General features: G+C 40.4%; 1 protein-coding gene across 8 annotated transcripts in view; it reads right to left on the reverse strand.

Moving 5' to 3' along the window:
• The window catches only part of TOM1L1 (target of myb1 like 1 membrane trafficking protein), a 47512-nt gene that overhangs the window by 18173 nt on the left and 16378 nt on the right, over window positions 1–12961 (reverse strand). For all 8 annotated transcript variants that reach the window (XM_042915699.1, XM_042915694.1, XM_042915695.1 and 5 more), the window contains one exon: window positions 2890–3023. In XM_042915699.1, the coding sequence (XP_042771633.1) occupies window positions 2890–3023 (134 nt within the window). The remainder of the gene's footprint in view (window positions 1–2889; window positions 3024–12961) is intronic.

The raw sequence follows: 12961 nt of genomic DNA on the forward strand, positions 1-12961 counted from the left end.
AGGCTCTAGAATTACTTCACAGGAAGTCCTACGGATTGGTTTGGAAAGAGAACATGAGACTTGCCTGGAACTAGGGTTTTCTGTTTCTCTTCTCAGATTCCTAAAATACACCTATGGGTTCATTTATGTACAACTGTTTTATACAACATTTTAAAAGTGCCAAAATAGGTTGTTTTATGTAGGTGACATTAATTGTTAACCCAGGTTCATTTGCTTTAACTTTTTATTAGGTAACTTTCAAACCTATAGGAAAGTAAAAAGAACAGTATAATGAACACCCTTTTATTCATCAGCTAAATTTAATAACCATGTACCTTTGCCACATTTGCTTTATAGATTTTTCACTGAAATATTTAAAATCATATACTTTATGACATTTCATCCCTAGACATTTTGTATTATTTATTTATTTTTTTTTAGAGTAAGAGAGAGAGGGAGCATGCTCGTGAGTCGGGGAGAGGGAGGAGAGGAGAAGGAGAAGGGGAGTAGAGAGGGAGAAGGAGGAAGGAGAAAGGGAGAAAGGGAGAAAGGGAGAAAGGGAGAGAGGGAAAGGGGGAGAGGGGTAGAGGGACTCTCAAGCAGGCTCCATGTTCAACATGGAGTCCCATGCAGGGCTTGGTCCCATGCTCCTGGGATCATGACTTGAGCCGAAATCAAGAGTTGGAGGCTCAATCAACTGAGCCACCCAGATGCCCCTCATCTGTAGATACTTTAGAAGGTATTCGCCAAAAATAAAGACATTTTCCAACTGAACCACCTATTTAACCATTATATTTCCCCCCTTAAGTCCTGAAATATTAATATTCTATCCATGCTCAAATTTCTCCCATTAGTATCTAAATGCTTTTTAATATTAGTGTGTTCAAAGTTGGATAAAGCCCACACATTACATTTGGCTGCTGTTCCTTGCTTTTAATTATTTTATTTTTTTACCTTTGGACACCCCCCTTTCCCCCATTTCTCCTACTCCCCACCCCTGGCAACCACCACTATGTTCCTCTGCACCTAGGAACTTAGTTGGTTTTGTGTTGTTTTTGCTTTTCTTGTTTTTTTGTTTTTGTTAGATTCCACATGAAGCTATGTTTATACACAGTACTCTACATGAAAACAGAGGAAGATGTCACTTGTCAGTCTAGGCATGCCACAGGGCTGGATTGGGGCTGGATTCTGGATGCTCATTCTCCCCCCAGGCCTGTCTACTTTCCATAGCTTCACATACCATACAAGCTCTTGCTCTGCTCCTATTAACCAACGACCACTCATTCTGCAGTTCTCTCCTCACATGGCACCTCCTCAGACACACTCCCCCTGCCTTCTCTCCACCCAGATTAAGTCCGGCTGCTATTCTCACCAGACAGACCTCTTGTACTTGGTTCCACTGTACTTATTCCAATTTCCAAGTGTGTATATTTGTACATACGATTTAAGATATTTTTCTGACTTATAGGCTTGCCTATTACAATAGATTATAAGACTCTTATTTTGATGAATGACTTAGAAACAACTTAATGCCTAATAAGTGAACTGTGAGAAACATGGACTATTATTATGCAACTATAGGGCACCTGGGTGGCTCAGTTGGTTGAGCATCTGACTTCGGCTCAGGTCATGATCTCACGGTTCATGGGTTCGAGCCCCATGTCGGGGGGCTGCTAGCTCAGAGCCTGGAGCTTGCTTCGGATTCTGTCTCCCTCTCTCTCTGCCCCTCCCCTGCTCATGCTCTGTCTGTCTCTCTCCCTCTCTCTCTCAAAAATAAACATTAAAAAAAATTTTTTTAAACAAAAATACAAAATGGTTTATCAAAAGCATTTAAAAACATATACTAGGGGCGCCCAGGTAGCTCAGTTGGTTAAGCATCTGGCTCAATTCAGCTCAGGTTATGATCTCACAGTTCATGGGATTGAGCCCTACATCAGGCTCTGTGCTGACAGTGTGGAGCCTGCTTGGGATTCCCTTTCTCCCTCTCTCTCTGCTCCTCCACTACCAAATAAATAAATAAACTTAAAAAAAATAGGCTATACCAATACTTGTTATACAATGAATAAAATCAAGAGAGAAACAAAAGCATATGTTCTCTACATGATCACAATGATAAAAAAATTTAGGAAAAAATAATTTTGTCACTAACATTTTAGTATATTTACAATTTTGCCTTCATACTTTTCTGAATGGCAATTAAAAAAAAATCTATGTTCATATACAAAATGTCCTTACTGACTGGTACGGTTTTACACAGACTATTTTCTTCATATAAAATATCCTCCCAGGGTGCCTGGATGGCTCAGTTGGTTAAGCATCCGACTCTTGACTTCAGCTTGGGTCATGATCTTGTGATTCGTGAGTTTGATCCCCACATCAGCATCAGGCTCTGTGCTGGCAGTGCAGAGCTTGCTTGGGATTCTGTCTCCTCTCTGTCCCTCCCCTGCTTGCTCTCGATCTTCCTCTCAAAGAAAAATATACTTTAAAAAATTATTTAAAAAATAAATAAAATATCCTCCCATCTCCTGTGCACATTCTATGTTTTTGTCCATCTCAAACTTAGAATAAATCTCCCTGCTTTGTTTACACTCTTCATTTGTTTGAGTCTACAATGTACTCTGTGCAGACAGTATCAGGTCCAAGCCCCACCATGGTCAAACGTTTATATACAGCCTGAGAGTGCTTAAGAATGCTCCTGGCACTGCTCAGATGTGCTCTCATTCTTGCAAGCCATATCACAAGCTCCCAGAAGGCCAGGACAACATTCCCTATCTTGGAAGGAAGGCGGCCTTATCCTGAAGTTGTTCTTGATCTTAACTGAGGTTCACCTGGTAGACACTCTTATAAGAATGCTGAGCAACTGGTGGGAAAAATAGAATTGGAAGAGGGGAGGGTGCACCATCAGCTCACCTCTCACATCCAAGGATGGCATTATTCAAATCCTCATTCACTTGAATTAGCTCAATGGTTACGTCTTCATTCTCCACCACCACAAGCAGGTCCATGATCCTCTCCTGCATCTCCCGACATGTCTTATAAAGCTTCTGTCAAAGAAAGGAGAGACATTTCTTCTTCCGTGCTAGGGAAGTTCTATAAAGACAACTGATTTGCCAATCTGTATATGCTGGTTATCATCTCCGCAGTGAGTCACCTATGGGAGATTACTGAAGGACTTAATTATGCACAACTCATCCTTCTTATCAGAAGGCAATGAGTTGCACATGATTATACTTTCCTCTAAAAACCAAAATAGGTGTCATAAGGACACTATGGTATACTGCACAGAACACCAGGCTCGAAATTAGAACTGGTGTACAGGAATTCTAGAGGTATGGCTTACTAGCTGTAGAATACAGAAATCACTTGTTTTCTAAATCTGTTTCCTTGTTTGACAAATCAAAGTTATATTAGTTGCCACATCTATACCTCAAGGGGTGACATAAAAAGCAAATGAGATGTGTATAATGAGGAACTCCATAACTATAAAGCACTACATAAAACACAAAATGTTTATTGTCACTATTAGCAGTAGTACAAGAAAGTAGTAGTTAAAATACATTTACAGCAGCATAATTTTCCTATGATGTTTTACTTAAATAAATAAATTTTACAACATTCACATATCAAGGTAAACTGAACCAAGATTAAAAAAAAAAAACAGTCATGGATACTATCCTTATGTGGACTACCTAGAATCACTGCATTAGGACAGGACTGCACTCCCCAGTCTCCTCAGAAGCATCAGGGACACCTACAGTTGACCCACGGATTCAGAATCTCCAGGACTGAGGGTCTGGGAATCTACATGTGTTTTTAGTAAGCATCCTAAAGTGTTTATGTACACAGACAATTTGAAAACTGCTGCCTCACAAAACTTCCGTCCTCATAGGCAAGGCTGAGGAGCATAAAACTAATATTCCTATTTCTTCAAACCTACCTTAGCTAGAATTTGTAAACATAATAGTACATTAAGGTCAGGCAAAAACATCTTCAAAATGAGAGCTACTGAACTTGCTAAATCGTCAGACTATTCCATTACCTGACTCATTTCCCCTTGAGACAGACAGACACACAGAAAAACTTACAGTTGGCAAAACCATTTAGAATCTCAAACAATCTATTTCAAGGTCCTGACAGGAAATCACTTAATAAATCCATCAAACCATTAATAACTGGCATTGAGACTCAGAGGTAAAAGCCCCTACCCACTACAGAATCCTAACAAAAATATTTAGAAGACAAAAGGAAACGAAAATGAAAAAAACGATACAGACAGATGAACAGACAGGCTCTGGATTTTGTCACTGCAGTACGCAGCCAGAAAAACTGTCCTATTTGCTAATGATGTGGCTACTATCAGGAGGGTTTGGCAAACTTTTTTCTTAAAGGTCCAGATAATATTATTTTTTGCTTTGTGGACCACATGTTCTCCGTGAGAACTATCCAACTCTTGCCATTATAGCATGAAAGTAACCAGGGATGATATGCAAACAAATGATGGGTGTTTTATCCTAATAAAACAAAGAGAGGGGGCTTACTTATGACCCCCTGGAATAGTACAAACAAAACAGATCTCAGACTCAGTAGACCAAAGGCCTCTCCATATACATACCTAATATGGGATTTAATTAAATCTTAGATTCAGTTTTATTTTGTTTTGCTTTTTTATGCATCTGTAAAACAAAGATACCAACTATCTTGTAGGGTTGTTGTGAGAATAGAAAATGGTAAAGTTGAAACCCCATGGTGTCTGGCATACAGTGGGCAGTCAATAAATGTATTAATGACTGCATAAGGAAGTATCACTAGAAGCTTAACTACAAAACTAATACAATCCTGTAATAGTCATGCTATTACTCAGGACCTAATATCATGCAAAAGAGAGAACGAAGAACGGCATTCGATATAACCCCTATGATGAATGAGAACTTTTCTCTTAGTGAGTATAATGAAATTGTTCTCCTTCTTGATCACTGGTAGCCTTGCTACAGCAATGTCAAGATCAAGGAAATACAATGGCTGTTAGATACCTGTGACAAAAATGTAGAAATTAATTTCAAATGAATTTGCAGCCAATATCAATAGCCCCTGGTCACAAGAAAACCCTCCATTTGCCCTCTCAAAAGACAGCTGGAATGGAAACATGAAAGAACACCGCATCTCTCAGCAGGTTTGCAAAGCAGAATTTGAAAAACCTCTTCAAAAGCCAGCCCACTCTGATCTTTGCAATTGATGTCTGTCTCACAGGAGGGCCAAGCCACCTGGAAACAGCCTAGATCAAGCACCATGAACCAAGAGGACAGGTCAGAAGTTCCCCACAGCAGGCACCTGTAGGGCCATGGATGTGGGGAGCCAGGGGGAGAGAGTCAAAACACACAGCAACAGCTGTTGGTGCATATGTCCATCACAGAGCCCCTGGAATTGCACCCCTTTAATACCGTATCAAAGCAAAGGTAGGCTTCTCAGGCTTCTCAGGGAATTTAACAATTAATTTGAAAGTCTTTGGAGCAAAACAAAAAGGAGCTCATTAAGCGCTTCCTCTCCTGATATCCAGATGGCTCCTGGTCCTCCACAGAGAACTCAGGGATTAAGGGAGGAGGCGCTATCGCACTTTCAATTCCAGCGGTAACTGGATCACGTTCAGCAACACAACACAACTCATGAAAAGAAAACCAGAAATGCCTGAATATCTGCCCTGAAAAAGTAAAAGCGGGAAGAAATATGTTTCTTGCAAGCCTTCTCTGGAAGTACTATCTGCAGGGCAATACCCCTATTATCAGCCCATAACATATTTCCTCCCTCTCAATCCTACCCACCCAGACTGCAAGAGACCCAGAGAACGTCTCTATCTGCAAAAAAATAAAAACTAACCCCCACCCTAAAACTGAACATTTCTCAGTTTAACATGCTCGTAGTTTTTTTTTTTCCTTACACAGACATCAGCTGAGTGAATAGCAAATTAACTGTCAATACTCAGAAAGATCATTAACTCATTAGAATCCTCTGACCCTTTTCTCTAACCAAATATGGTCAACATTTTATTTCTCCAAAAGCCTTTGTCTTCAGTAACGCCTTAGCTCTTTTTTCCTAAATCATTAATTCTTCAACAAAAAAGCATTTGATCTATTGAATTCAACAGAAATTTAATGAACTCATTCAGTGTGCAAAGCATGTACAATAAATACACATAGTTATATCGATTTAGAAGTATAAGGCTTAGTTACTGCCTTCAAGTTGCTTCCAACCCAGCTAGAGAGGTATGTAAAGACTGGTTAGCAATCTATCCTAGAAAGTCAATTTGGGGCTCAAAATGAGAAACAAGCTGGTATAATGGATAGAACATAGGTTCAGGAGAACAAGGTTCTCCCCCCATCTCCGTGACTTGCCACTGTATAGGCACATCAACCCCTTTTTGTTAAGGAAGGGAGATGGTCTCAGTGACACTGTAAGTCCCTTCCACAAGTTTCTGAATGGTAAAGACAGTAAGAGTGTTTAGTGAAAGAGGACTTTTTTAAATTTTACATCCCCCCCCCAACCTGTTACAAATTATCCTTACAGGATGAAATTTTAGATTCAACTAAAATTTTCAATGAAATTTTAAACTTCTCTGCTAAGTTAGACTAAGGTTTTCTCCAGTTGTACTTCAAAATCAGAGCTTGCTTTTTTATTCTACTGAAGACTAAAACATTCTTTTCTTTCATTGTCCTACTGGGGCTAGGACAAGAGAAGACTGAAATTGGAGGTACCAGGGAAGTCGGCTATTCAAGTTAAAACTGGCCTAAAGCCAAGTGTAAAATGCCAAGAAAGCAAAGGCAAGACTCACGCTCCGATCTTTCACCCATGTGACCAGAGTAGATACTCTGGACTCATCAAAATACTCAGACTGGGATGCAGCTCTGAATCTTTGTACCCCAATGTGGCAATCTAAAATAAATCCAGGGGTGCCTGGGTGGCTCAGCCGGTTAAACATCCGACTTTGGCTCAGGTCATGATCTCACAGTTTGCGAGTTCGAGCCCTGTGTCAGGTTCTGTGCTGACAGTTCACAGCCTGGAGCTCACTTTGGATTCTGTGTCTCTTTCTCTCTGCCCTTCCCTGACTCACACTCTGTCTCCCTCTCCCTCAAAAATAAACATTAAAAATTAAAATAAAAAAGATAAAGAAAATAAATCCAGTTTCCACCCCCAATCAAGTTCAAAGTCCAGGAACAATATGGCGGCAAGGAAAGGGGTCTACCACACAAAATACTTCTACTGCTTAAGTGTCCAACAAAGAGCAAGAGCCCGGCTAGTTAGCAGGGCTTCAGGATTTGATTGTTCAGCCTGGGCTGGAAGAACAGAAAAGGGAGTTTATGAAAGTCTACTAGATTTCGGATGGAAGGCCACACACAGGGAAGGGGCTGCAAATAAACAGAACAGCTGGTAGCCGGTAAAGCACTCACAGACAAAACCGGAAGAGATTCCAAGTACAGAGACTGGTTTTAATGTAAACAAATTGCATAATAAGACTGTGACCACTGGTAAAGTATAAGTACAAGAAAAGCCAATCTTTTTTTTTAGAGTCTTCCTATGTGTTGAATGCCTTTTGCCCTCCAGATCCCCCAGCCACACTCTTCTGCCCTGCTCTATGCCCTGGGGCCTGGCCTGTAGGGAACACATCACCAGGTCCCCTGCCCTCTCCCTTCTGATGGAGTTCAGCATACAGCAGGCACTGGCAGGAAATGGGAGGGAAAGAGGACAGTGAGATCTGGATATTTTTCCATCTACTCCTTCCACCAAAAGCACCTCTACTCTCAAGGCTCTTCATCATTCTTTCCTTTGAGTTCTGGCAAAACTTCCCTCTTGCCTATTTATGCGTAGGGATATTAGTTAATAGCACAGGATAATGAACTAGCTCCTGTAGTTTCCTTAAACCCTGCAATATCTTGCTGAATAAATAGTACCTTGATTAAACTCTCTTCAAATTATCCAAATTGGCCATGCCATCTGTTTCACTGACCAACTCCACAAAGGCATGAAAACACGTACTTAGAATCATTAAAATAGTATGATACCAATACAGGACTAAACAGATCAAATGGAACAGCCTCCAGAAAGACATCTTTGTATTAGAATATAGAATGTGATGAAGGAGTGTTTGAAATGAATGGAAGTGGTATGAATCGTTAGATGTTATTTGGACAACCAACCATCTAAGTGGAAAACAAAAGAATGAAGATACAGTCTCTCGTAGCAAGGATAAAGATTTTTATTTTAAGCCATATAAAATCTAGAGGGAGAAAAACATTTATTAAAGATATTTTTATTGAGGGGCATCTGAGTGGCTCAGTCAGTTAAACGTCTGACCCTTGATTTTGGCTCAGGTCATGATCTCACAGTTCAGGAGTTGGAGCCCCGCATTGGGCTCCACACTGACAGGGGGGATTCTCTCCCCTACTCCCTCTGCCCCTCCCCCTGCTAGCTCACTCTCTAATAAATAAACAAACTTTAAAAAAAAAAAAAGATTTTTTTTTGAGTGACTACATCATGCCAGGCATTGGTCTGAGAGCCAGAACCTGAGCAGTCAGTGAGATAAGCTTTGGGAGCTTCCCTTCTTGTAGGCAAAGGGGGCTGAACGAATATTCGAGAAAAGCCTCAGAGCACTAGGGTGGAGGATGAAATGGTGATGGGGCAGGAGAGTGGCTGACAAAAATCTAGAGTCTGAAGCCTGGGGAGTCCAAAAAGTCTTCTTGGAGGAAGTAACATACTAAGCTCCAAGTGAAGAGAAAAAGCTGGCCATTAGAGAGGGAAAGGACAATCAAGGATGAAATCCTCCAAGATTTCAAGAACAAACTTGGTGTGTCCAAGGAACAGGAAGGTGTTCAGTATAGGTGGACCAAGGAGTTCCATGTGCTGTGGAAGGAGAGGTAGGCAGGAGCTGATCAGAGAGGGCTTTGTGGCCAGAATAAGGAGGCTGGGGTTTTATTCCACGTCACAGGAAGCCACTGGAGGGTTTCAAGCAAAGACAACATGATCTGATTTGCCTTTTAAAAAGCTCTATGGAGATGCTCAATATCATTAGGAAATGCAAATCAAAATCATAATGAGATACCCTTGGCACCTAGTAGACAGCTATTTAAAAAAAAGAAAGAAATGTTGGCAAGGAAGCAGAGAAACCACAATTCTTGTACCTTGTTGGCGGGAATGTAAAATGGTGCAGCCACCGTGGAAAACAGTTTAACTTTTTAAGGAACTGTCAGAGTCAGAATTACTATATTACCCAGCAGAGCTACTCCTAGGTTATAGGCTCAAAAGAACAACACAGAGGGCTCCTGGGTGGCTCAGTCGGTTAAGCATCCGACTTCAGCTCAGGTCATGACCTCATGGTTTGTGGGTTCGAGCCCTGCATCAGGTTCTGTGCTGACAGCTCACAGCCTGGAGCCTGCTTCAGATTCTGTGTCTCCCTCTCTCTCTCTCTCTGCCCCTCCTCCAATCGTGCTCTGTCTCTCTCTCCCAAAAATAAACACTGAAAAAAAGTTAAATAAAAACTGAACATAGGAATACAAATACACACACACACGTATATATATATATGTGTGTGTGTGTGTATGTATATATATATATACATATATATATATATGTATATATATATATATGGATGAACGTTTATAGCATTAATAGCCAAAAGGTGAAAACAACCCAAATGTCCATCAACTAATAAACACACAAATAAGACGTAACATATCCATACAATGGAATATTACTGGGCCACTAAACGAATGGAATTCTGATATGTGCTACAACATGAGTGAACCTTGAAAACAAGGTTAGTGGAGTAAGTAAAGTGAAAAAAGGCACACACAAAGGCCACATATTGCACGATTACATTTATATAAAATATCCAGAATATGTAAATCCGTAGAAACAGTAAGCAGATAGGTGGGACAGGGAAAAGAACAGAACAGGGGAGAGACTGCTTAATGGGTATGGGGTTTCCTTTTCAGAACTAGTTCCAAAGGTTCTGGACCCAAAGACAAGAACTGGTTCCACTGTGAATGCACTAGATGCCACTACAACATATACTTCAAGATGGTTAACTTTATGTTATGTGAATTTTACCTCAATTTTTTTAAATAAGCAAGCTATATAGTTGTTGGCTTCTAGGACAGTGTTTTACTCAATATCCCAAAAACCTTCTTGATAACAAAATACCTAAAAATGCTAGATACAATATATTATTCTAACATACATGCCTAAGTTCTTAAGAAAGAATGAGAAATCCTCAAACACTGAAAAAACAAATAGGATCCAAAGACAGGAGAGGCAATAAAGGTACAAGGCTTGTAAGGCACTCATCTGCCAAGCTCCAATAACCTTGAGAGGCAGGAGACAAGGCCTGGGGCCTGAACAAGATGGGAAGATGCATCAAAGACCCCAAATATGCAGCGGGGACACCTAAATGGCTACAACTGATATGTAAAATAAGAAATCTATGTATTGGTCTCTGCCTCTGGTTTCTAACAGAGAACTCCTAAATCCCATGGAATTCCCTGGGTGATAGGAGCATCTTTAGTTCTAATGAGGTGACTCGGTGGGCTCCTGGATGGGGGCTGGTCACCAGAGAGACCAAACCATGATTAGAAGCTTGGAACATCAGCCCCATCCTCCATCCTCTGAGTAGGGAGAGAGGCTGAAGATTTGAGGTAATAATCAACATGCCTACATGACAAAGCCTCCATAAAACTCCAAAAACAAGGAGTTTAGAGAGTGGGTGAACACATCCATATGCCAGGAGAGTAGTACATTCCAACTCCGTGGGTACAAAAGCTCCTGCAGCACTTGGAACCGTCTGGACCTTGGACTTATCTCTTCACCTGACTATTCATCTGTAACCATTGTAATACACTCTATAATAAAACAACAAATATAAATGTTTCCCTGAGTTCTGTGAGGCATTCTAGGAAATTGTCAATCCCATGGAGAAGATCGTGGAAACCCCCAGTTTACAGCTTGTCAGTCAAAAGTCTGGGATACTCAGGCTTGCAACAGGCATCTGAAGTGGGGATGGTCTTGTCCTTAACCTGTGGAGTCAATGCCAACTCTGGATAGTGTCAGAATGGTTTAACGTGAGGGAAGAAAAAACACCTCACACACTTGCTCACACACTTGGTGTCATAAGTGTTGTAAAAAAAAGAAATAGTTTTCTTTTATGAGGGAATTGAGAGTACAAGATTCCAATTCTTGTCAAAAGATTAAGAATAGCACTCCTCGTGAGAGCTCTATGTGTTACTAATGAAAAACATAAAACGAAGAAGAAAGTTACACATTCAGTAGGCTTAGTCAGGTGCCAGAACCTATTCAACTTCAATGGGACATGAGTGGTATTCTAATGTTGCTTTATACCCCAAGACTCCTTATTATTCAAGGCAACACACAGCCCTAAACTCTGGCATCAAGACAACGTATTAGCGTTCTCCTTGCAAAATGTGACCAAACATCTGTACCCGAACACTGGGACACAAAAAGGCATTTTGGTGTTGTCCAGGATGGCGCACAGTATAGAGCTGGATTCACATGTTTAAATGGAATGTTTCTGTGTACATTTTTAATGGAGGGTTGTTTGCCACAGATGGATGAAGCAGGGAGGAAAGTCATAAATCATGTCATTGTAGAAGCTCTGAAAGGCTTGGGAAGACCACATGGCACTAGAAATACTGCTGTGGTCATTTCTTAAAAATATGATCTGTCCCATATTCTTACTTTGATATTTAACTTAAAAATTAAAAAAAAAAAAAATTTTAGTTAACATGCTCATCACACGTAATTTATATCTGCAAAAACCTTGAATTATGGATTTTTTAAAAGGATTACTACAAAGGAACTATTTTTAATGATTAATTTTCCTTTTATTCTAATAGGACATTTTAATATTATCTTTTTTAAGTGTCCTCTTAGCTCTTCATATTATACACACAGAAATGAAGTCCAAGGCCAAGAATCCCAAGAATGCTTAGCAAAATATGATATTCCTATGTAAAAGATTCTAAAAACAATACACTTAAAGCCACTGTGCCAAAATATTGAGTTGTTTCTCAAGGAATATTACACTGATGTTTTGTAGGATGTTAACATACTCAGCAAATGAGGATTGTCTGGTCAAATATGTTTCAAAATGTTGGGTTAAAGAAAGATTCTTAGGCATCCTTACTATACTAATAAGCTCTATGAACTTCCAAGAGAAGAAACATAATAGGTAGTTGGTTTTGCAAACTTACTTGACCACAGAGGTCATTTCCCCCCATAGAATATACCGTAAGTGGTAAATGCAGTCTACAAATATTTCTTAGAATTTGGTCTTGCTTCTCTAGAGTTTATCATCTCAATGTCAGTTATATTGTCCTTCAGCTTATATCCCTTTTAAAGGTTCCCTTCTGCCATCAGGCCCACTCTGGCATGGCATGTAAGGTCCTCAATGACTTGTACAAGACCAGATCTTAACACTCCTCACCTGGAGCTTTATGCTCTCAAGCTGTGGTTTTAAATCCTCTTCTTATCCCTGTGTACCTGAGAGATAACACAAACTCAAATCCATTTGCAGTGGGTGGAGAGTGGTGCAGAGTTCCTTAAGAAGTGTATCTGACTCCCTGCTGATCTCCAGAAGTAGGCATGCATAGATAGAGTTTGAGAAATGACTTTTTTTTTTTGGCAACCTTTTAAAAATTTTAAACCATTCTGAGTTCATAGGCGGCACAAAAACAGACCAAGGCCTGCATGTGGACCACCGGCCATGGTTTTCTAACTCCTAAATTAGAGGAAAGCATAATCCAGGACATCCAAGACTTCCCACAAGAAGTACCACCACAGAGCAGTGCCTGGCGGGGGCTCAGTCAGTTAAGCATCCAACTTCGGCTCAAGTCATGACCTCACGGTTTCTGGGTTTGAGCCCCATGTCAGGCTCTGTACGGACAGCTCAGAGACTGGAGCCTGCTTCAGATTCTGTGTCTCC

The sequence above is a fragment of the Panthera leo genome, chromosome E1, assembly GCF_018350215.1.
Source record: "Panthera leo isolate Ple1 chromosome E1, P.leo_Ple1_pat1.1, whole genome shotgun sequence".
NCBI classification, from domain to species: Eukaryota; Metazoa; Chordata; class Mammalia; order Carnivora; family Felidae; genus Panthera; species Panthera leo.